The sequence below is a fragment of the Scyliorhinus torazame genome, chromosome 16 (assembly GCF_047496885.1).
Source record: "Scyliorhinus torazame isolate Kashiwa2021f chromosome 16, sScyTor2.1, whole genome shotgun sequence".
Taxonomy (NCBI): domain Eukaryota; kingdom Metazoa; phylum Chordata; class Chondrichthyes; order Carcharhiniformes; family Scyliorhinidae; genus Scyliorhinus; species Scyliorhinus torazame.
Genome location: NC_092722.1, coordinates 85,962,171 through 85,986,890, shown reverse-complemented (window position 1 = coordinate 85,986,890; position 24,720 = coordinate 85,962,171). Strand labels below are relative to the sequence as shown.

The following is a 24,720-nucleotide window of genomic DNA, read 5'->3' as shown; positions in this document are numbered from 1 at the left end:
GATGTCAGAGGTAGGTTCTTTACTCAGAGAGTAGTAAGGGCGTGGAATGCCCTGCCTGCAACAGTAGTGGACTCGCCAACACTAAGGGCATTCAAATGGTCATTGGATAGACATATGGACGATAAGGGAATAGTGTAGATGGGCTTTAGAATGGTTTCACAGGTCGGCGCAACATCGAGGGCCGAAGGGCCTGTACTGCGCTGTAACGTTCTATGTCTGCAAAATGCTCCCCTACGGATACATCAACCATTTGCCCAGCTTAGTTACCGAAAATTAAGTCCAGGACCACTCCCCATCTCTTGTAGGACCTGTGTACTGGCTTAACAAGTTCCCCTGAATGCATTTAAAAAAAAAAAAAAAAATTTAGTGTACCCAATTCATTTTTTATCAATTAAGGGGCAATTTAGCGTGTTCAATCCACCTACCTTGCACATCTTTGGGTTGTGGGGCGAAACCCATGCAAACACGGGGAGAATGTGCAAACTCCACACGGACAGTGACCCAGAGCCAGGGTCGAACCTGGGACCTCGGCGCCATGAGGCAGCAGGGCAAACCCATTGCGCCACCGTGCTGCCCTCTCCTGGATGCATTTTAAGAATTTCACCCCTCTAAATCTTTCACACTTCGGCTTCCCCAGTTAATAGGGGAAGTTGAAAACCCCCATTATCACTACCCTATTACTTTTAAACTTCTCTGAAATTTGGCTACATATCTGCTCTTCTATTTCTCTCGTGACGGTTAGGGGGACGATGGAACACTCCCAGCAGTGATGTGACTGCTCCTTTTTTGGTTTTTAAGTTCTACCCATATGGCCTCAGTTGAAGAGCCGTCTAAGATGTCGTCCCTCCTTACTGCTGTAATTGATTCCCTGATCAAAATTGCGACACCTCTTTTACCTCCTTCCCCATCTCACATGACAATCCTGTATCCTGGAATATTGAGCTGCCAATCCTGCCCCTCTCTCAACCATGTCTCAGTGACAGCAGTGACATCATGCCGCCATGTTTTAATTTGTGCCCTCAATTTATCTGCTTTGTTCGTCAGCCTCCTCACATTAAAATACCATCTAATCTCGCCAAACTCCCTTGTGACTTAATTGGTCTAGACATTCTATGTCTTCCTGACTCACTTGATGTCTCCTCTAATTTTGGCTGTGCATCGATCCCTGCTGAACCTTCTCTCAGGATCCCAGGCCGCTGCCAAGTTAGTTTAAACCCTCCCTGCAAGGACGCTGGTCCCATTTGGGTTGAGGTGCAAACCGTCCGCCTTGTACAGGTCCAACCGTACGCAAAACTGGTCCCATGTCCCAGAAATCTAAAGCCCTCCGTCCCTGCACCATCACTCCGCAACATATTCATCTGGACTAACCTACTATTTCTATACTCACTAGCATGTGGCACCGTAAGTAATCCAGAGGTTACTACCCTCTGGGTCCTATTTTTTAATCTACTTCCTTGTTCCCTTTTTCTGCCTATATAGTTGGTATCATTGTGTATCACAATATCTGTCTGTTTGCCCTCCCTTTTCAGAATGCCCTGCAGCAGTTCAGTGACATCCCTGACCCTGGCACCAGCGAGGCAACATACCATCCTGGAGTCTATTTTGCGGCCACAGAAACGCCTGCCTGTTCCCCTTACATTTGAATCCCCTACCACTGTAGCCCTGACATTCTTCCTCCTCCCCCCTTGTGCAGCAGACCCACTCATGGTGTCATGAAGTTGGCTGCCACTGCTTTCCCCTACACAGTCATCCTCCCCAACAGATCTAAAACGGTATATCTGTTAGAGAGGGGGATGGCCACAGAGGACTCCTGCACTACCTGCCTTCCTCTACTCTGCCTGGTGGTCACCTTTCAGCCTGTTAGTCACACCGCAGGTGAGGATTTATCTCACTAAAGGTGCTATCCACGACCTGCTCAGCATCGCGGGTGCTCCACAGTGAACCCACCCTCAGCTCCGAAATGCGGTTAGCCACAAGCTGCAGCTGGACTCACTTCCTGCACACGTGGTCACCAGACACAACTGAAGCTTCCATGATTTCACAGAATCATAAGAATTTACAGTGCAAAAGGAGGCCATTCGGCCCATCGAGTCTGCACCAGCCCTTGGAAAGAGCACCCCACTTAAGCCCAGGCTTCCACCCCATCCCCGTAACCCAGTAAACCCCACCCATCCTTTTTGGACACTAAGGGAAATTTAGCGTGGCCAGTCCTCTTAACCTGCACATCTTTGGACTTGTGGGAGGAAACCGGAGCACCCGGAGGAAACCCACGCACACACGGGGAGAACGTGCAGACTCCACACAGACAGTGACCCAAACCGGGAATCAAACCTGGGACCTTGGAGCTGTGAAGCAACAATGCTAGCCACTGTGCTACCGTGCTGCCCGATTTGCCACATCGTCCAGGAAGAACATATCACGGGTGCAGAACATATCACGGGTGCAAGGTCTCCTGCCATGACTACCCTTAATTACACCCTTTTAACAAAACTTAAGCTATATTAGACTATTTACTTATCTCCCTTAGGCTAATATTACTTCCTTTAACCTACTTTTGTTTATTTATATTACTTCATTATAATAACCCCTGGATTACACTTCTTTGTACTGTTTCTCAGTTATTCCCCTCCTCCAAACAAAGAAATAAAGAAAACACTTTTGAAACTCACGACTGTTTCACTGTGATGCCGACTGCAAAGTCAATGGGGGCAGGAATCCAACCCTGGTGATGGACAGGAATCCAACCCCAGTTTCATCTTACTCCCTGTGTTCACCCAACTCCAAAAGCACTCTCACTCAGCCAAAGCAGGCACTCAGTGCAGGTGAGCACTGATTAGCATATATTTGTACAGCCCTACACATATACACACATACACATGCATTCAAACATGCATACCCACCTCCATGCACACGTACACGCAGCCATACACACATGGTCTTACACACACCCAAATGCACATACACAGCCGAGCACATGTGGACACGCACGCACATACGCAACCGAATACACATACTCAAATGCACACGTACACATACAAACGGGCATTTGTGCACACATGTGGAAACGTGCGCACGACATACACCCAAAAGCACACGTGTGCACATACCCAAACGCACACACACATGCGTGCACACAGACATGCACACATACAAATAGACGCACACGCAAATGCACATACAAGCAAAAACATGCACACATCCACACACGTATACATGTACGTACACACCTAGGTACACACTGTACCCCCAAATTCACACAGACCCAAACTCAAAGGGAGATACCAATGGACTGGTCAGGTGGGCAGGAAATTAGCACATTGGCGCAGGGAGGTTACGCTGGATCTATATAACATATTGACCAGGCCACAACATGTGGTAACCACATTAGAGGGGGTACAGGGGAGATTTACCACCCAGAACTGGAAAATGGCAGCATTGAGGAAAGTTTGGATAGGCCATGGTTACTTTCCTTGGAGCAAAGGAGGCCGTGAGGAAATGTGATCAAGGTGGGACAAAATTGTCAGGGGGCCTCGAGAGTGTGGATGGGAGGGGCCCCATTTTGCTTGAGCAGAAAGGTCAGCGAGTGGGGGAGGGAGAGGGGAGGGGAGTGCGATTGCTGGGAAGATTATAGAGGACATGAGGAAAAAGGTTTTCACCCAGTGGGTTGTGGGCAGTGTGGTGAATGTAGCAATTTCAGATGTATTGTATTATAGCTATTTGGTGCAGTAAAGGTTACAGCAGCGTTTTTAAGGGGGGAGCTGTGATAAATGTAGGAATTTCAGATACATTGTTTTATAGCTATTTGGTTCAGTATGGTTTAAAGACCTGAGTTTAGTGAGATTATGTAGTTAGGGCAGCACCATGGCACAGTGGGTCAGCACTGCTGCCTCACAGCGCCAGGGACCCCGGTTCGATTCCGGCCTTGGGTGACTGTTGTGTGTGGCGTTTGTAAGTTCTCCCTGTATCTGCTTGGGTTTCCTCCCACAGTCCAAAGATGTGCAGGTTATGTAGAATGGCCATGCTGACTTGCCCTATAAGTGTCCAAGGGTTGGGTGGAGGTTACGGGGGAGTGGGCCAAGAAAGAGTGCTCGACGGCCAGTGTAGACCTGATGGGCCAGGTGGGCTCCTTCTGCACTGTTAGGATTCTGTGGGAGGAGCCAGAGGCTGAGGTGGAGTGTCCAAGACATCCCTTTACAGCAAGCATTCCTGAGTGCTAACTGTATTTGAAAGTGGATTGAGAGCTGAGATGGTTTTGTTGTTTAAGTGGGAATAAAGATAGCAGTTAAGGGTTATTGTGTGACTGTATTGATTAGCAATGTTTACGGGGTAATTGTAAGTTATTTTCTGGGGTGATGTTAAAGATATTTTAACACAGGGTTAGTAATAAAGTGTGTTTTAATATACTATATCCCTATATCTTTGTGAAATCACGCTTGGAGCGAGGTATCCTTTCATCGCTGTCTGACAAAATTAAAATGAAACACTGGGGTTTGTGTCCAGTGTCCGATCCACTGTTGGGGTCTGGTCTGGGATCGGAACACCAGGACAGAGTTGCCTCTTCCCGTGTTAAAACGTTCCCGAGATTCTACAAACAGGGCGGCCTACGCTCCCCTGCATGGAACGCCCTTCACCACCAGGCATATCCAACTCCAGGATCCCCCCCCCCAGCAAGTCCTGGGGTTTGGGAGGTGGGGTTGCTGAGGCGACCGATTGCTCCCTGAACTCCAGCAGCCCTACCTTCCAATGCTTCTGGTAGACCAACTGGTTATTTTGAATGGTGAACCAGCTCCTGGAGTGGGGTGGGGAGGAGGAGAAAAACACAAGAGCAAAGTGTCAGAAATGCTGCAATCGCCTTCAAGGGCCAAGAACATTCCGGAAGAATTTTGTTTTTTTAAAACAACACTGTTCCTTAAAGGGTTAATTCAAGGGTTATTCCTCTTCCCCCAAGAAAGACAACATTTGTTTTCATGAGAAAAGGCAACAAAGCAGTTTTAAAGAAGCTGGAAACCTCTTTACCGTAGTGGACCATGGGCAAAAGGGATTAGATAGTGCTTCTTGGGTTGTTACACAAACGGTGTTTTAAAAGGTGGTTTTGCATCTTCAGGGAGTAAATGGGAATTATGGAATACTTGGTGCGAAGAGGAGAGTAGCTCCTGTAGCTCCAGACCCAGTTCTGAAGCAAAAAGCCAATGAAACTTGCTCCGAAGTCGACCCATGATCTGAAAACGACTTTCAAAGTCAGCCAGAGAGGGAGTGGCAAGAGTCGTGGACAGTTCCGCAGACCAGCATCAGGTGAGCAGCTGTGTCAACTGCCCCTCCAACAGTGCGGCGCTCCCTCAGTACTGACCCTCTGATAGTGCAGCATTCCCTCAGTACTGATCCTTTGACAGTGCAGCACTCCCCCAGTACTGACCGTCCTACAGTGCAGCGCTCCCTCAGTACTGACCCTCCAACAGTGCAACACTCCCCAAGTACTGACCTTCCGACAGAGTAGCACTCCCTCAGTACTGACCCTCCAACAGTGTGGCACTCCCTCAGTACTGACCCTCCAACAGTGTGGCACTCCCTCAGTACTGACCCTCCAACAGTGCTGCGCTCCCTCAGTACGGATCCTTCGACATTGCAGCACTCCCTCAGTACTGACACTCCGACAGTGCGGCACTCCCTCAATACTGATCCTTCGACTGTGCAGCACTCCCTCAGTACTGACCCTTCGACAGTGCGGCACTCCCGCAGTACTGAATCTCGGACAGTGCAGCGCTCCCTCAGTACTGAGCAAACATTTTGTGGGGTTCTCTTGACACCGAAACGTAATCCATCGCAACACCTCCCCAGTTCTCCCCGCCCAAGGATGGAAGACTATCAGACAGAGAACTCTCCCCTGCTCCTGCAGCTCTGCCCAGCAAGGCACCACAACCTCACCTGTTCCACGTCTTCGAAGACCTCGCTGCACGTTTGAAAAGGTAGCCTTCAATGGCGATTCCCGGTGGGGCCTTGCTCAGGAACTCAGTGCCGATGTTAGCCACGTTCTCCTGCTGAGAAAAACAGAAATAAAATAATTCAGCCTGGTGGCGAAGTCCTGGCCCCAGGCCCCAGTCTGGAACGCAGAATGCAGGGAGACCCAGCCCATTACAATCGCGAAATCCCCCTCCACCCACCATCAACATACTGGGGGTTACCATTGACCAGCAGCTCAATTGGACCAACAATTAGTGAGAATCTAACCATCTCCCCCTCTGACAATTAATGGCATCACCATCACTGAATCCCCCACTATCAACATCCTGGGGATTATCATTGTCCAGAAACTGAACTGGGACCAGCCAGTTGAGAGAAATGTTACACGAGGGACATATTAGGAACTTGGGTCCAGAAATGAGATCCAAGATGGAACAGGCAATTTAGGGGTTAAACAGACTGAGGGGGGAAAAAGTGCTAGCACGAAGTCAGGGGGATACACCCACACCTGACATAAGTTACGTTACCCCATTCAGACTTAATGGGAATACACAGGATGCCCCTGTTTAGCAAGGGTGGGTCCCTCAAGATCCATTGTCCTTCGGGACACTCCTGTCTGACCAGCTATTAGGCCATCACAGAATCTGATGGGAGATTAGTTGCATATAAATAGCATGGTTCCGTTCTTTTGTATAAACAGTAGTGGGCAATCAAACAGCCAAGATAACGCTGATAGGTTCAAGATGGGCACCCCAGTGGAGAACCTTTGTTTGAGAAGCTGGACGGAGCTTAGAGACAGAGAGAGAGAATGATCCTGTTTTGAACAGGTACAGGAAGAAGGCTTTGGAAAGCGACCGAGAGGCATCATGAAATTTGCCACCAATGCTTTAGAAAAGGGTTCTGAAAGAATTTCCCTAACAGAAGAAAAATTGTTTAGTCAGTGAAAGTATGCACGTTTGCCTCCTGTGCAAGTGGCGTGACAACTGCATGTTCATGTAAAGTGCTGTTTAATGTGTGGGAACTAATGTGTTAAAGTTAAGAAACTACACGTAATTTGTTATTGTCAGGCTTGAAGTTTAGAAGTTTAAATATTTTTTTGTTTTGTTTTGATAAAATGTGTTTGTAAAATAACCAAACCCTATTTCTTATATTATCACACCAGTAACAAATCGATCTTTCTGCATCGCCTTAAAACTAAAGGTTGCGGCTCTGGTCCAGAATCTTACCCACTGCTGAGCTGACTAGGCATCCATAACAGAATTTAACCATCTCCCCTTCTTTAACATTCAATGGCATTACCATTGCTGAATCATCCCCACTATCAATATCCTGGCATTACCATTGACCAGAAACTGAACTGGGACCAGTCATATAAATACTGTGGCTACCAGAGCAGATCAGAGGCTGGGAATCCTGTGGAGAGTAACGCAGCTCCTGACCCCCCACCCCACCCCCCCAAAGCCTATCCACCATGTTCTGTAGACTGGCCAATATCAATGATGCACTACCAAACATCTAGTTTAAATAATTTATTATCAAACAACTGCGTGGTAAAGATAACTTCAATAAATAAAGAACTACTAACACTAATTGTTATAGAGCAAAATACGTCTATCCCCCATCACGACTTACCCCCAACTCCCCGAGGCACAGAGCCGTATGGTGCACTTACACTGCCACTTGCTGGTCGGAGGTAGCGTACAATATTATGTACAGAATTGCTTTATGCACATCATCACATCCCCTTTCCTTTGGAAAATGTAGTTATTTACATTGATTAGATCATTTTTACAATTCTCTCAGGTTTACGTCTTAGCCTTGTTGATCTTATGAGTGGCGGCTGAACTTGTGAAGTTGCTTCATCTTCCTTTGTAGTTGTGAATGCTGCTTGTTGATCTTCTTGTACCTTTGTGTCTTTCTCTTCTTGTTGCTGCTCCGTATGCTGCACTGTATATTCTTCAGCTGTCTTAGGACCGCTACCTACTTCTTCTGGTGGTTGCATTACAAAAGGTTGCTGAACTTTCAGCAGAACTCTTCTGTTCTTTCTCAAGACAACACCTTCATTCGTGATGAAGAGATACGAGTTTGGACCTGCTTGTCGCAGTACCTTCGCATACTTAGACCATCCAGTCCCATTGGAATCTCCAAGTCTGACCGTGTCATCTGGCTGCAATGGTTGGAATCCTTTTGCAGATCTATTGTAAAATCCCTTTTGCCTCCTTTTTTGAGAGATCAGTCACTTCTCTAAAGTACGGTTCACTGGTTCTTGAGGAATATAGGGCAAGGTCGTTCTGAGTTGCCTGTTCATCAGCAACTGAGCTAGCGAAAGCCCATTGATTAGTGGAGCACAATGATAACTTCGGAGCACGAGATAGGTGTCATCTTAGCTATCTAATGCTTTTTTCAGGAGCTGTTTAACGATATGAACGCTCTTCTCAGCCTTACCGTTCAACTGAGGGTACAGAGGACTCGAGGTGACGTCTTTGAAATCATACTGCCGTGCAAATTCTGTCCACTCATAACTGTCAAAACAGGGACCATGACTACATTCGGTATCCCAGGGCGCCCCAAAATCTCTTCAACATCCTTAATGACACATCTGGCCGTGGAATTCGACAGCTGTGCTATCTCCGGGTAGTTGGAAAAGTAGTCTATGACCTGAAGGTATTCCTTTCCATTCAAGTGAAAGAGATCCATGCCAACCTTCTGCCACAGGATTGTGACTATCTCACTCACTTGCATCAGTTTTCGTTGAAACTTTGACAGGTTTCCCAGTTATTCACCATCGTTTCAATGTCGTGGTTTATCCCTGGCCAATAAACTGCATCTCTGGCTCTACACTCACATTTTTCCATCCCCAAGTGCCCTTCATGGAAATTTGTTAGGATCATTGACCTTAATGACTGTGGAATCACAATTTCCTGTTTCCGCAGTAAAAATCCATTCACATCACTTAACTCTGCTCGTACGTTGTAAAAACTTGATCAGGAACCTTTAGGCCATCCTTCATGGAGATATCTCCTCACCTTCTGCAAGACTGTCTCTTTGGTGGTTTCTTCTTTAATGAGTTTTGACTTGTTGTCAGATACTGGCAGAGACTCCGTGACCAGGTTTTCATGGACCTGCACATCCTCATCCAACTGGTGTGTTTCTTCTATGCCTGCGGCTCCAGATAATGTATCAGCAACAATGAGATGCTTGCCCGGTATGTAAATCAGCTCAAAGTCATACCGTTGTAGCATTATGATCATTCGTTGAATCCAGGGGACATCTCATTAAGATTCTTTGAAATTATGGCAACCAGTGGTCTGTGGTCAGTTTCCACTACAAACATTGGAAGACCATAATCATGGAACTTTGTGAGCCCATTAATCAGCCTGAGGCATTCCTTTTCAATTTGCGCTTACCTGCGTTCCATATCAGGACTGGCGCTGTGGTCAGTGAAACTTGCAATGCTTACCATTTTTGTTCATGGCTGTTAGACCACTGGAATGTTGCGTCTCTTTTTATAGTTTCCCTAAGGTGTGCAGTTTTAGCTGCCAGATTGGGAATGAATTTGCCCACAAAATTTATCATCCCAGCAATTCTTAAATGCATTTTTTATCCTTGGGACGTGGCATCTGCAAGATTGCCATTATTTTATCTTGATCGGGCTGAACGCCTTCTGCGAAGAGCTTGTCTCCCAGGAAAGTGATACTGCCCACATCTATTTGACATTTCGCCCTGTTCAACTTCAAGCCATTTTTTTCAATGCTCTGCAGGGCCCCGAGAAGCCGTTTGCCATGTTCTTCCCGTGTTAATCCCCAAATGATGCAAACCGCATAAACTCGGATTTCTGGAATCCTTTCAACTGCCGGAATGTGGCGACGAGGGGTTTTTCACAGTAGCTTCATTGCAGTGTTAATGTAAGCCTACTTGTGACAATAAAGATTATTATTATGTGATCCATGGCACGATGAAAAATCTCAGAAGCAGAAATGATGCCAAATGGCATCCTTAAGAAGAATATCCTCCAACGGGTGTGCTGAATGTACATAGCTTTGGGCTTTATCTAATCTAAGTTTCCAGAAGCCCTGTGACGCGTCTAATTTACTGAAACATGTTGTTCCTGTCATCTCACGTGTTACTTCCTCCCTTTTTGGTATAAGGTAATGTTCTCTCAATGTTGAGGTTCAGATCTTTAGGATCCATACATTTGTGGTCGCCATTACGCTTCTTGACACAAACATAGTTTACCCAGTCTGTAGGTTCTTCTATGTACTTAATTATGCCTAAAGCTGTCATCTCATCTAGCTCAGCCTTCAATTTGTCTCGCAATGAAGCTGATACACGTCTCTGTGCGTGAATCTTTGGCTTCGCGTTCTCCTTTAATTGGATTCTGTACATGTACAGTAAAAGTTTGATTTGATTTATTGTCACGTGTATTAGTATACAGTGAAAAGTATTGTTTCTTGCACGCTGTACAAACAATGCATACCGTACATAGGGAAGGAAGGAGAGACTGCAGAATATAATGTTACAGTTATAGCTGGGTGTAGAGAAAAGATCAACTTAATACAAGGTAGGTCCATTCAAAAGTCTGATGGCAGTAGGGAAGAAGCTGTTCTTGAGTCGGTTGGTACGTGACCTCAAACTTTGTTATCTTTTTCCTGACGGAAGAAGGTGGAAGAGAGTATGTCCAGGGTGCGTGGGGTCCTTAATTTTGCTGGCTGCCTTTCTGAGGCAGCGGGAATTATAGACGGAGTCAATGGATGGGAGGCTGGTTTGCATGATGGACTGGGCTACATTCACGACATTTTGTAGTTTCCTGCGGTCTTGGGAAGAGCAGGCTCCATACCAAGCTGTGATGCCAAAGCGCCAAAGCCTTGGAAAATCTCAGGAAAATCATTTAGTATGGAGTCTCCAGAGGCATGTGGGCTTGTTGCAGAGCTGTCTGCACAGTAAACCCGCTTAACTAGCTGCAGTTATTCACATGCTTCCACTCCTATCAGAGACTCGTGTTCCCCGCCACAACGGAAAATGCCAACGTGTAAAATTTACATTGACATTGAGCACGCATGCTCCTAACGGCGTGATTTCATGTCCATTTTAATCTCTTACAATGTTTTGTTTACTACTTGAAGTTTGATTTGCAGCTTTTTGACAACAGACAAATTGATGAGGTTGGCTCTCGCACCCGTGACGAGTTTGTTATTACTGTGTCATTTATCTTTTTGAGTTTCCGCATTAACTGCACTGTTGCTACAAATTGTCATTTTGCATGCAATGACTATTCTTGCCCCGGCTAACAATCATGTCAATGAAGAACATGTCTTCAAGGCACACTTCATCAACTGTGTTGATGGCTTTAGTTTGTTCCTCTTTTTGACGAGAAAAACATTGGCTAGCAAAATGAAAAATGATTTGTTCTTCCATATTTGGAGCATATCTTTCCAAACGGTGGACATTGTCGTGGCAAATGCCATTTGCCACATCGTTGGCATGAAATAGCGGATCTTGTCGGTCGCTCAAAATGGCCACCTGCGCTGGGACCATGTTTTTTATTCAACTGCGTCATCACACTAATGGCGTCGGCCACCTCTTCTACCTTCGCGCCAAAATGACGAGATTCAATGTTCTGATATGTTTTGCTGCAAGCTCACTAGCGTGACATATTTGGATAGCATTTTCAAGTTGAAGCTGTTTCTCTCAGATGCCTCTCGCGTACCTTATAGTTGGAGATCCCGAATACGATCTGATCGTGGATCATTGATGAGTGGAGGGTACTAAAATTACACAACTGCGCCTTTAATCGCAAGTCGGTGAGAAAACTAGCAAATGATTCGCCTGCTTTCTGGGTGTGCATGCGAAATATGTAGCGCTCAAAGGTTTATTTTTTTTAGGGGAGCAATGCCGATCAAATTGCTTGAGAACTTCATTGGTGTTCTTGCTATCTGCCTCGCTTTTGAAGACAAACGTGTTGAAAATGTCATTGCTTGGGGACCTGCTACAGTGAGCAGCAACGCGATACGTCTCTCATCAGGCTGTGCCTGCAGACCAAGGGCTGCAACATAGAGTTTGAATTGCTGCTTAAACACCCACCAATTCTCGTCTACATTAACGGGAATCCGAAACCGTTGAGGTGCCTTGATACCTTCCATTCTGGGCTTCGAAGTTTGACCTTGCGTTGAGCACCAGCTGCCAGGAGCTTGCAAGGTTAGTGAAAAAAATTGCGTCTTCTTCCTTCTTCGTCAAAGTTATCTTTAAATTGTTCGGGTCATTAAAGAATTTTCCTGTTCTTAGTCAACCATCACATGTTTTGTTTTGTAGACTGGCCGATATGAATGATACACTACAGAACATTTATTTAAATAATTTATGATGAAACAACTGCGTGGTAAAGACAACTGGAATAAATAAATAACAAACTACCAACTATTATAGAGCTACTGCAAAATACATCTATCCATCAACACAGCTTACTCCCAATTCGCTGAGGCATAGAGCCGCATGGTACATTTACACTGCCACCTGCTGGTTGGAGGTCGTGTACAATATTATATACAAAATTGCTTTGTGCATATCATCACACCTTCTACAAGGCACAAGTCAGGAATGTAATGGGATACTCTCCCACTTGCCTGGATGGGTACAGCTCCAAACAACACTCAAGAAGCTCGACACCATCCAGGACAAAGCAGCCCCTCTCGATCAACACGCTAACCACAAACATTCACTCCCCCCACCACCGGCACACACTGGCAGCTGTGTGTACCGTCTGCAAGATGGACCACAGCTACTTGTCAAGGCTCCTTCAACAGCAGGCCCCATCTCTAACATCTAGAAAGACATGGGGGGGCAGACTTATGGGGAACACCCACCAGCTGCAAGTTCCCACTCCAAGCCCCACACACCATCCCAACTGGGAAATATATTGACCGATCATTCACAGTTGCTGGGTCAAAATCCTGGAACTCCACCCCTCCACGCCACCCCCCCACCTCCACCCAACAGCACCGTGGGTATACCTACACCACATGGGGACTGCACCAGGTTCAGGATCGTGGCTCACCCACCACCTTCTCAAAGGGGCAATTAACGATGGGCAACAAATGCTCCTATTCCAATGTAACAAGCTCAAGAGGGGTGAATGGGCCTCCTCCTTTGCCTGTGTAGCAGGCTCGAGAAGGACAGGCTGGGCGTCCTCCTGTTCGTCTGTAACATGCTCCAGGGGGGCTGAATGGGCCTTCTCCTGTTCGTGTGTAACATGCTCGAGAGGCGCTGAACAGGTGGATCTAAACCTGTCAGTATTCAGTCAGGACTGGGTTAGCCCCGGGACAGGGGATACCCAGCATAACCAATGTCAAAGCCTGGTCTTCTTTAACCTGTTGTTGAGTAGTCATCTGCTTCCTCTCCATATCCTTCTGTTGAACGATTAAATTTGTGGCGATTTGGTCCATCTGATTTGGGAGAGGGAAAAGGACAGTTAGAGAAATACAGACATTAAGATATTTCACTCTCCCAACATCATCATCCCCTTCCCGTTCACTCTCACTGTACCAAGTCCCAATGGACCCAAACCCCTTCACGTTCACTCCCACTGCACACAATCCCAATGGACCTAAACCCCTTCACGTTCACTCCCACTGCACACAATCCCAATGGACCCAAACCCTTCCCGTTCACTCCCACTGTACACAATCCCAATGGACCCAAACCCCTTCCCGTTCACTCCCACTGTACCAAGTCCCAATGGACCCAAACCGCTTCCCCTTCACTCCGACTGTACACAATTCCAATGGACCCAAACCCTTTCCCGTTCACTCCGACTGTACACAATCCCACTGGACCTGAACCCTTTCCCATTCACTCCCACTGTACACAGTCCCAATGGACCCAAACCCCTTCCCGTTGACTCCCACTGTACACCATCCCAATGGAACTGAACCCTTTCCCGTTCACTCCCACTGTACCAAGTCCCAATGGACCCAAACCCCTTCACGTTCACTCCCACTGCACACAATCCCAATGGACCCAAACCCCTTCCCGATCACTCCCATTGTACACAATCCCAATGGGCTCAAACCCTACCCGTTCACTCCCACTGTACACAATCCCAATGGATCCAAACCCTTTCCCGTTCACTCCCACTGTATACAAACCCACTGTATACAATCCCACTGGACCCAAACCCCTTCCCATTCACTCCCACTGTACCAAGTCCCAATGGACCCAAACCCCTTCCCGTTCACTCCCACTGTACACAATCCCAATGGACCTGAACCCTTTCCCATTCTCTCCCACTGTACACAATCCCAATGAACCCAAACCCCTTCCCATTCACTCCCACTGTACACAATCCCAATGGACCCAAACCCCTTCCCATTCACTCCCACTGTACACAATCCTAATGGACCCAAACCCCTTCCCATTCACTCCCACTGTACACAATCCCAATGGACCCAAACCCCTTCCCATTCACTCCCACTGTACACAATCCCAATGGACCTGAACCCTTTCCCATTCACTCCCACTGTACACAATCCCAATGAACCTGAACCCTTTCCCGTTCACTCCCACTGTACACAATCCCAATGGACACAAACCCCTTCCCATTCACTCCCACTGTACACAATCCCAATGGACCTGAACCCTTTCCCGTTCACTCCCACTGTACACAATCCCAATGGACCCAAACCCCTTCCTGTTCACTCCCACTGTACACAATCCCAATGGACCCAAACCCCTTCCCGTTCACTCCCACTGTACACAATCCCAATGGACCCGAACCCCCTCCTGTTCATTCCCACTGCGCTTAATCCCGATGGACCCAGACTCCTTCCGGGTCATTCCCACCATAAACAATCCCAATGGACCCAGATCCCTCCCCATTCACCCCCATGACCCCGTGTGGAGTATCGGCATTGACCTTGAAGGAATCTGTAGACTGAAGCAAGTTGGAGCCATCGCTGCCGTTTACATTTGAGACTGCTCAAGCCCCAGTTGCGTGTACCTCACCTCGGGAAGGATGGACAGGACTTGGGGGAAATGCGCCAGGGCAGTTTCTGGGCACAGGTGCCAAATGAGCGGAAGGATCCTGAAGAGAGAAGGGTAAGGTTTGAAGATGGGCTACATAAACTGGGCTTCATGAGGGGGCGAAGATTGAGGGGTGATCGAAAGGAGATATTTCAAGCACTGAAGAGAAACAAACTCCCCTGTAGAGAGACGTCCAGGACAAGATGGGGAACAGCAGTGCAACAGTAGAAATACCTGAACTGACATGTTCTTCATGAGTGGGTCCAGGTCTGTGATGAGATCATAGCCCTGGTGGAAGAAGGTGTTCTCTGCGTTGAGGTAAGACAGCATCTTAATAGTTGAAACGGGTTGAAGAGAAATTAGATTAATTCACAACAAAGTTTCCCATTCACTCCCAGTGAACACATCCCTATGGACCCAAACCCCTTTGCATTCACTCCTAATGTACACAATCCCAATGGACCCAAACCCATTCCCATTCACTCCTACTGTACACATCCCAATGGACCCAAACTCCTTCCCGTTTACTCCCACTATACACATCCCAATGGACCCAAACCCCTCCCGTTCGCTCCTACTGTACAAAATCCCAATGGACCCAAACCCCTTCCCCTTCACCCCCACTGTACACAATCCCAATGGACCCAAACCCCTTCACTCTCACTGTACACAATCCCAATGGACCCAAACCCCTTCGTTCACTCGAACTGTACACAATCCCAATGGATCCAAACCCCTTCCCATTCACTCCGACGGTACACATCCCAATGGGCCCAAACCCATTCCCGTTCGCTCCCACTGTACGCAATCACAATGGATCCAAACCACTTCCCTTTCACTACCACTGTACACAATCCCAATGGACCCAAAACCCTTTCCATTCACTCCCATGTACACAATCCTAATGGGCCCCAAACCCTTCCCATTGTCTCCCGCTGTACAAAATCAGACGTCAGTACAGAAGGAGGTTCAATACAGAGGGAGCGCCACACTGTCGGTGGGCCAGCACTGAGGGTGTGCCACACTGTTGGAAGGTCAGTACTAAGGGAGCGGCACACTGTCGGAGGGTCAGTGCTGAGAGAGCGCCGCACTGTCAGAGGGTCAGTATTGAGGGTGCTCCATACTGTCGGAGGGTCTGTGCTGAGGGAGCGCGGTAATGTCAGAGGGTCAGTACTTAGGGAGCGCCGTACTGTCGGAGGGTCAGTACTTAGGGAGTGCCGTACTGTCAGAGGGTCAGCACTGAGGCAGTGCCCGTACTGTCGGAGGGTCAGTACTGAGAGAGTGCTGCACAGTCAGAGGGTCAGTACTGAGAGGGTGCCGCACTGTTGGAGGGTCAGTGCTGAGGGAGTGCCGCACTGTCAGAGGGTCAGTACTGAGAGAGTGCCGCACTGTCGGAGGGTCAGTACTGAGAGGGTGCCGCACTGTCGGAGGTTCAGTACTGAGGGAGTGCCGCACTGTCAGAGGGTCAGTACCGGGAGAGTGCCGCACTGTCGGAGGGTCAGTACTGAGAGAGTGCCACACTGTCGGAGGGTCAGTACCGGGAGAGTGCCGCACTGTCGGAGGGTCAGTACTTAGGGAGCACCGTATTGTCGGAGGATCAGTACTGAGAGAGTGCTGCACTGTTGGAGGTTCAATACTGAGGGAGTGCCGCACTGTCAGAGGGGCAGTACTGAGGGAGTGCCGCACTGTCGGAGGGTCAGTACTGAGAGGGCGCCGCACTGTCGGAGGGTCAGTACTGAGAGAGCGCCGCACTATTGGAGGACGAGTAGTGAGGGAGTGCCGCACCTTTGGAGGGTGAGTAGTGAGGGAGTGCCACACTATTCGAGGGTGAGTAGTGAGGGAGTGCCGCACTATTGGAGGGTGAGTAGTGAGGGAGTGACGCACTATTGGAGGGTGAGTAGTGAGGGAGTGCCACACTATTGGAGGGTGAGTAGTGAGGGAGTGCCGCACTGTTGGAGGGTGAGTAGTGAGGGAGTGCCGCACTGTCGGAGGGTGAGTAGTGAGGGAGTGCCGCACTATTGGAGGGTGAGTAGTGAGGGAGTGACGCACTATTGGAGGGTGAGTAGTGAGGGAGTGCCACACTATTGGAGGGTGAGTAGTGAGGGAGTGCCGCACTGTTGGAGGGTGAGTAGTGAGGGAGTGCCGCACTGTCGGAGGGTGAGTAGTGAGGGAGTATCTCACTGCAATTTCTAGGATTTTGCTGTGCACATCGTTGGCGGCTATCTTTCCTGTTTCAGGATGGGAAAAGAACTTGAGAGAAGGAAACCTCATCAGTCCCTGAGGGGCATTGCAAAGTTCAGCGCTGGGGAATGGCGCCAGACAAAACCAACACTCACATCCTTGTATGTTGTGTGTGACTTACAGTGTTAATGATTTTAAACTTCCCGTCGATTGCAAAAGAGTTGAGCTGAAAAAAAAATAGTTGGAGAGTCTCCATCAGTCAACTTTTAAACCATCACTCTGATATATCCACACCCCTCACTGTAACACTCATATATCCCACAACCCTCACTGTAACACTCTGATATATCCCACACCCCTCACTGTAACACTCATATATCCCACACCCCTCACTGTAACACTCATATATCCCACACCCCTCAGTGTAACACTCTGATATATCCCACACCCCTCACTGTAACACTCTGATATATCCACACCCCTCACTGTAACACTCATATATCCCACACTCCTCACTGTAACACTCTGATATACCCCGCACCCCTCATTGTAACACTCTGATATATCCCACACCCCTCACTGTAACACTCATATATCCCACACCCCTCACTGTAACATTCATATATCCCACACCCCTCACTGTAACACTCATATATCCCACACCTCTCACTGTAACACTCTGATATACCCCACACCCCTCACTGTAACACACTGATATATCCCACACACCTCACTGTAACACTCTGATATATCCCACACCCCTCACTGTAACACACTGATACATCCCACACCCCTCACTGTAACACTGTTACATATCCCACACCCCTCACTGTAACACTGATATATCCCACACCTCTCACTGTAACACTCTGATATATCCCACACCCCTCACTATAACACTCATATACCCACACCCCTCACTGTAACACGCTGATATATCCCACACACCTCACTGTAACACTCTGATATATCCACACCCCTCACTGTGACACTCTGATATACCCCACACCCCTCACTGTAACACTCTGATGACCCCACACCCCTCACTGTAACACGCTGATATATCCCACACACCTCACTGTAACACTCTGATATATCCACACCCCTCACTGTGACACTCTGATATACCCCACACCCCTCACTGTAACACTCTGATGACCCCACACCCCTCACTGTAACACACTGATATATCCCACACACCTCACTGTAACACTCTGATATATCCACACCCCTCACTGTGACACTCTGATATACCCCACACCCCTCACTGTAACACTCTGATATACCCCACACCCCTCACTGTAACACTCTGATATACCCCACACCCCTCACTGTAACACACTGATATATCCCACACACCTCACTGTAACACTCTGATATATCCACACCCCTCACTGTGACACTCTGATATACCCCACACCCCTCACTGTAACACTCTGATATATCCCACACCCCTCACTGTAACACACTGATATATCCCACACACCTCACTGTAACACTCATATATCCCACACCCCTCACTGTAACACTGTTACATATCCCACACCCCTCACTGTAACACTGATATATCCCACACCCCTCACTGTAACACTCTGATATATCCCACACCCCTCACTGTAACACTGATATATCCCACACCCCTCACTGTAACACTGATATATCCCACAACCCTCACTGTAATACTCTGATATATCCCACACCCCTCACTGTAACACTGATATATCCCACACCCCTCACTGTAACACTGATATATCCCACCCCCCCTCGCTGTAACGCTGATATATCCCATACCCCTCACTGTAATACTCTGATATATCCCACACCCCTCACTGTAACACTGATATACCCACATCCCTCACTGTAACACTGATATATCCCACACCCCTCACTGTAACACACTGATATATCCCACATCCCTCACTGTAACACTCTCATATATCCACACCCCTCACTGTAACACTGATATATCCCACACCCCTCACTATAACACTCTCATATATCCACACCCCTCACTGTAACACAGATATATCGCACACACCTCACTGTAACACTCATATATCCCACACCCCTCACTGTAACACTCTTACATATCCCACACCCATCATTGTAACACTGATATACCCCACACCCCTCGCTGTAACGCTGATATATCCCACACCCCTCACTGTAATACTCTGATATATCCCACACCCCTCACTGTAACACTCTGATATATCCCACACCCCTTCACTGTAACACTCGGATATATCTCACATCCCTCACTGTAACACTCTGATATATCCCATTCCCCTCACTGTAACACTTGGATGTGTCGCTCTGTGTACCTGCAGGATGTAGTCGAGTGCAATGTGGCGGAAGCATTTGAGAGTCGCAACAAGTATATGGCTACATTCTTCAGCTTCCTGAATCCGATGCCTGGACACCTGTCCATTCTTGAATACAGCGGATTCCAGATCCTCGCTAATCCGCTCAAAGTCTTTCTTCATTTCCCGCAATCTCCAAATATCCCTATGGTACAACACACTGTTAAATTTCAAACCTCTCACAACACTGTCCCCAACAAACACTCACAGGACAGGTACAGCATGGGGTTAGATACAGAATAAAGCTCCCCCTACACTGTCCCCATCAAACACTCCCAGGACAGGTACAGCACGGGGTTAGATACAGAGTAAAGCTCCCTCTACACTGTCCCCATCAAACACTCCCAGGACAGGTACAGCACAGGGTTAGATACAGAGTAAAGCTCCCTCTACACTGTCCCCAACAAACACTCCCTGGGACAGGTACAGCACGGGGTTAGATACAGAGTAAAGCTCCCTCTACACTGTCCCCATCAAACATTCACAGGACAGGTACAGCACCGGGTTAGATACAGAGTAAAGCTCCCTCTACACTGTCCCCATCAAACATTCACAGGACAGGTACAGCACCGGGTTAGATACAGAGTAAAGCTCCCTCTACACTGTCCCCATCAAACATTCACAGGACAGGTACAGCACGGGGTTAGATTCAAAGTAAAGCTCCCTCTACACTGTCCCCATCAAACACTCCCAGGACAGGTACAGCACGGGGTTAGATACAGAGTAAAGCTCCCACTACACTGTCCCCATCAAACACTCCCAGGGCAGGTACAGCACGGGGATACAGAGTAAAGCCCCCTCTACACAGTCCCCATCAAACACTCCCAGGACAGGTACAGCACAGGGTTAGATACAGAGTAAAGCTCCCTCTACACTGTCCTCATCAAACACTCCCAGGACAGGTACAGCACAGGGTTAGATACAGAGTAAAGCTCCCACTACACTGTCCCCATCAAACACTCCCAGGACAGGTACAGCACAGGGTTAGATACAGAGTAAAGCTCCCTCTACACTGTCCCCATCAAACACTTCCAGGAGAGGTACAGCACAGGGTTAGATACATTCTCCTGTTATACTCACTGAGTGATGATATTCTGTAGTTGGGTTTTAATTGCACGATCAGTTTGATCTAAAAGCATCTGAAAGAAAAGGTTCACAATGAACACTGTGTCAACTGTCATACAGACATCGACAAGGAAGAACAATTAGAGATAGAAAGACAGGCAGGTTAGAGAGACAGAGAGGGGAGGCAGAGAGAGAGAGAGAGGGGGGCAGGGGGAGGGGTGGGGTGGGGGGGGAGGAGGCGAGGGGCGGGGGGGGAGGAGGCGAGGGGCGGGGGGGGAGGAGGAGGCGAGGGGTGGGGGGGCGAGGGGTGGGGGGGGGAGGAGGCGAGGGGTGGGGGGGGCGAGGGGTGGGGGGGGGAGGAGGCGAGGGGTGGGGGGCGAGGGGTGGGGGGGGCGAGGGGTGGGGGGGGGAGGAGGCGAGGGGTGGGGGGGAGGAGGCGAGGGGTGGGGGGGGAGGAGGCGAGGGGCGGGGGGGAGGAGGCGAGGGGCGGGGGGGGGAGGAGGCGAGGGGCGGGGGGGGGAGGAGGCGAGGGGTGGGGGGGGGCGAGTGGTGGGGGGGGAGGAGGCGAGGGGTGGGGGGGGAGGAGGCGAGGGGCGGGGGGGGGAGGAGGCGAGGGGTGGGGGGGGGCGAGTGGTGGGGGGGGAGGAGGCGAGGGGTGGGGGGGCGAGGGGTGGGGGGGAGGAGGCGAGGGGTGGGGGGGAGGAGGCGAGGGGTGGGGGGGAGGAGGCGAGGGGTGAGGGGGGGAGGAGGCGAGGGGTGGGGGGGGAGGAGGGGGGGGCGTGGGGGGGGAGGGGGGGGGGCGTGGGGGGGAGGGGGGGCGTGGGGGAGGGGGGGCGTGGGGGGGTGTGGGGGGGGCGTGGGGGGCGTGGGGGGGTGTGGGGGGGTGTGGGGGGGCGTGGGGGGGCGTGGGGGGGCGTGGGGGGAGGGGGCGTGGTGTGGGGAGGGGGCGTGGCGTGGGGAGGGGGCGTGGGGAGGGGGCGTGGGGAGGGGGGCATGGGGGGGGCGTGGGGGGGGCGTGGGAGGGGGGCGTGGAGGGGGGGCGTGGGGGGGGGGGCGTGGGGGGGGGCGTGGGGGGGGCGTGGGGGGGGCGTGGGGGGGGCGTGGGGGGGGGCGTGGGGGGGGGCGTGGGGGGGGGCGTGGGGGGGGGGCGTGGGGGGGGGGCGTGGGGGGGGGGGACGTGGGGGGGGGAGGGGACGTGGGGGGGGGGGGGAGGGGACGTGGGGTGGGGGGGGGGGGGAGGGGACGTGGGGGGGGGGGAGGGGACGTGGGGGGGGGGGAGGGGACGTGGGGGGGGGGGGAGGGGACGTGGGGGGGGAGGGGACGTGGGGGGGGAGGGGACGTGGGGAGGGGGAGGGGGGGAACGTGGGGGGGGGGAGACGGGACGTGGGGGGGGGGACGGGACGTGGGGGCGGGGGGGACGGGACGTGGGGGGACGGGACGTGGGGGGGGGGGACGTGGGGGGGGGGGACGTGGGGGGACGGGACGGGACGTGGGGGGGGGGGGGGATGTGGGGGGGGGGACGTGGGGGGGGGGGACGGACGGGACGTGGGGGGGGGGGGGATGGGACGTGGGGGGGGGGGAACGGGACGTGGGGGGGGGGGGAACGGGACGTGGGGGGGGGGGGGACGGGACGTGGGGGGGGGGGGGGAGACGGGACGTGGGGGGGGGGGAGACGGGACGTGGGGGGGGGGGGGGGGAGACGGGACGTGGGGGGGGGGGGGACGGGAGGGGGACGGGACGTGGGGGGGGGGGGCGGGACGTGGGGGGGGGGGGGGGCGGGACGTGGGGGGGGGGCGGGACGTGGGGGGGGGGGGCGGGACGTGGGGGGGGGGGACGTGGGGGGGGGGGGACGGACGGGACGTTGGGGGGGGGGGGGACGGGACGTGGGGGGGGGACGGGGGGACGACGGGACGTGGGGGGGGGGGGGACGTGGGGACGGGACGTGGGGGGGGGGGAACGGGACGTGGGGGGGGGGGCGGGGGGACGGGACGTGGGGGGACGTGGGGGGACGGGACGTGGGGGGGGGGGACGTGGGGGGGGGGGGACGTGGGGGGGGGGGGGGCGGGACGTGGGGGGGGGGGGAGACGGGACGTGGGGGGGGGGGAGACGGGACGTGGGGGGGGGGGAGACGGGACGTGGGGGGGGGACGGGACGTGGGGGGGGGGACGGGACGTGGGGGGGGGGACGGGACGTGGGGGGGACGGGGACGGGGGGGAGGGGAGGGGACGGGGGGGGGAGGGGGAGGGGGAGGGGACGGGGAGGGGACGGGGGGAGGGGGAGGGGACGGGGGGGAGGGGGAGGGGACGGGGGGAGGGGGAGGGGACGGGGGAGGGGGAGGGGACGGGGGAGGGGGAGGGGACGGGGGAGGGGGAGGGGACGGGGGGGAGGGGGAGGGGACGGGGGGGGAGGGGGAGGGGACGGGGGGGAGGGGGAGGGGACGGGGGGGGAGGGGGAGGGGACGGGGGGGGGAGGGGGAGGGGACGGGGGGGAGGGGGAGGGGCGGGGGGAGGGGGAGGGGACGGGGGGAGGGGGAGGGGACGGGGGGGAGGGGGAGGGGACGGGGGGGAGGGGGAGGGGACGGGGGGAGGGGGAGGGGACGGGGGGAGGGGGAGGGGACGGGGGGGAGGGGGAGGGGACGGGGGGGAGGGGGAGGGGACGGGGGGGAGGGGACGGGGGGGAGGGGGAGGGGACGGGGGGGAGGGGGAGGGGACGGGGGGGAGGGGGAGGGGACGGGGGGGAGGGGACGGGGGGGAGGGGGAGGGGACGGGGGGGAGGGGGAGGGGACGGGGGGGAGGGGGAGGGGACGGGGGGGAGGGGGAGGGGACGGGGGGAGGGGGAGGGGACGGGGGGGAGGGGGAGGGGACGGGGGGGAGGGGGGAGGGGACGGGGGGGAGGGGGAGGGGACGGGGGGGAGGGGGAGGGGACGGGGGGGAGGGGGAGGGGACGGGGGGGAGGGGGAGGGGACGGGGGGAGGGGGAGGGGACGGGGGGGGAGGGGGAGGGGACGGGGGGGAGGGGGAGGGGACGGGGGGGAGGGGGAGGGGACGGGGGGGAGGGGGAGGGGACGGGGGGAGGGGGAGGGGACGGGGGGAGGGGGAGGGGAGGGGGACGGGACGTGGGGGGGGGGGGCGGGACGTGGGGGGGGGGGGCGGGACGTGGGGGGGGGGGGCGGGACGTGGGGGGGGGGGCGGGACGTGGGGGGGGGGGACGTGGGGGGGGGGGACGGACGGGACGTTGGGGGGGGGGGGGGACGGGACGTGGGGGGGGGACGGGGGGACGACGGGACGTGGGGGGGGGGGGGACGTGGGGACGGGACGTGGGGGGGGGGGGACGGGACGTGGGGGGGGGGGGCGGGGGGACGGGACGTGGGGGGACGTGGGGGGACGGGACGTGGGGGGGGGGGACGTGGGGGGGGGGGACGTGGGGGGGGGGGGGGCGGGACGTGGGGGGGGGGAGACGGGACGTGGGGGGGGGGGAGACGGGACGTGGGGGGGGGGGAGACGGGACGTGGGGGGGGGGACGGGACGTGGGGGGGGGGGACGGGACGTGGGGGGGGGGACGGGACGTGGGGGGGACGGGGACGGGGGGGAGGGGAGGGGACGGGGGGGGGAGGGGGAGGGGGAGGGGGACGGGGAGGGGACGGGGGGAGGGGGAGGGGACGGGGGGAGGGGGAGGGGACGGGGGGGAGGGGGAGGGGACGGGGGAGGGGGAGGGGACGGGGGAGGGGGAGGGGACGGGGGAGGGGGAGGGGACGGGGGAGGGGGGAGGGGACGGGGGGGGAGGGGGAGGGGACGGGGGGGGAGGGGGAGGGGGAGGGGACGGGGGGGGGAGGGGGGAGGGGACGGGGGGGGGAGGGGGAGGGGACGGGGGGAGGGGGAGGGGCGGGGGGAGGGGGAGGGGACGGGGGGAGGGGGAGGGGACGGGGGGGAGGGGGAGGGGACGGGGGGGAGGGGGAGGGGACGGGGGGGAGGGGGAGGGGACGGGGGGGAGGGGGAGGGGACGGGGGGAGGGGGAGGGGACGGGGGGGAGGGGGAGGGGACGGGGGGGAGGGGGAGGGGACGGGGGGGGAGGGGGAGGGGACGGGGGGGGAGGGGACGGGGGGGAGGGGGGAGGGGACGGGGGGGGAGGGGGAGGGGACG

General features: G+C 53.7%; 1 protein-coding gene across 1 annotated transcript in view; it reads right to left on the bottom strand.

Moving 5' to 3' along the window:
* The window catches only part of LOC140392922 (arf-GAP with coiled-coil, ANK repeat and PH domain-containing protein 2-like), a 76,350-nt gene extending 55,694 nt beyond the window's left edge, over positions 1 to 20,656 (bottom strand). Inside the window, exons 1-7 of the mRNA XM_072478704.1 lie at positions 20,598 to 20,656; positions 19,479 to 19,662; positions 17,336 to 17,380; positions 15,208 to 15,303; positions 13,323 to 13,397; positions 5,923 to 6,032; positions 4,738 to 4,789 (exon numbers count right to left, since the gene is read on the bottom strand). Coding sequence (XP_072334805.1) covers positions 4,738 to 4,789; positions 5,923 to 6,032; positions 13,323 to 13,397; positions 15,208 to 15,303; positions 17,336 to 17,380; positions 19,479 to 19,662; positions 20,598 to 20,656 — 621 coding nt within the window. The remainder of the gene's footprint in view (positions 1 to 4,737; positions 4,790 to 5,922; positions 6,033 to 13,322; positions 13,398 to 15,207; positions 15,304 to 17,335; positions 17,381 to 19,478; positions 19,663 to 20,597) is intronic.
* Between the last annotated feature and the right edge of the window lie 4,064 nt (positions 20,657 to 24,720).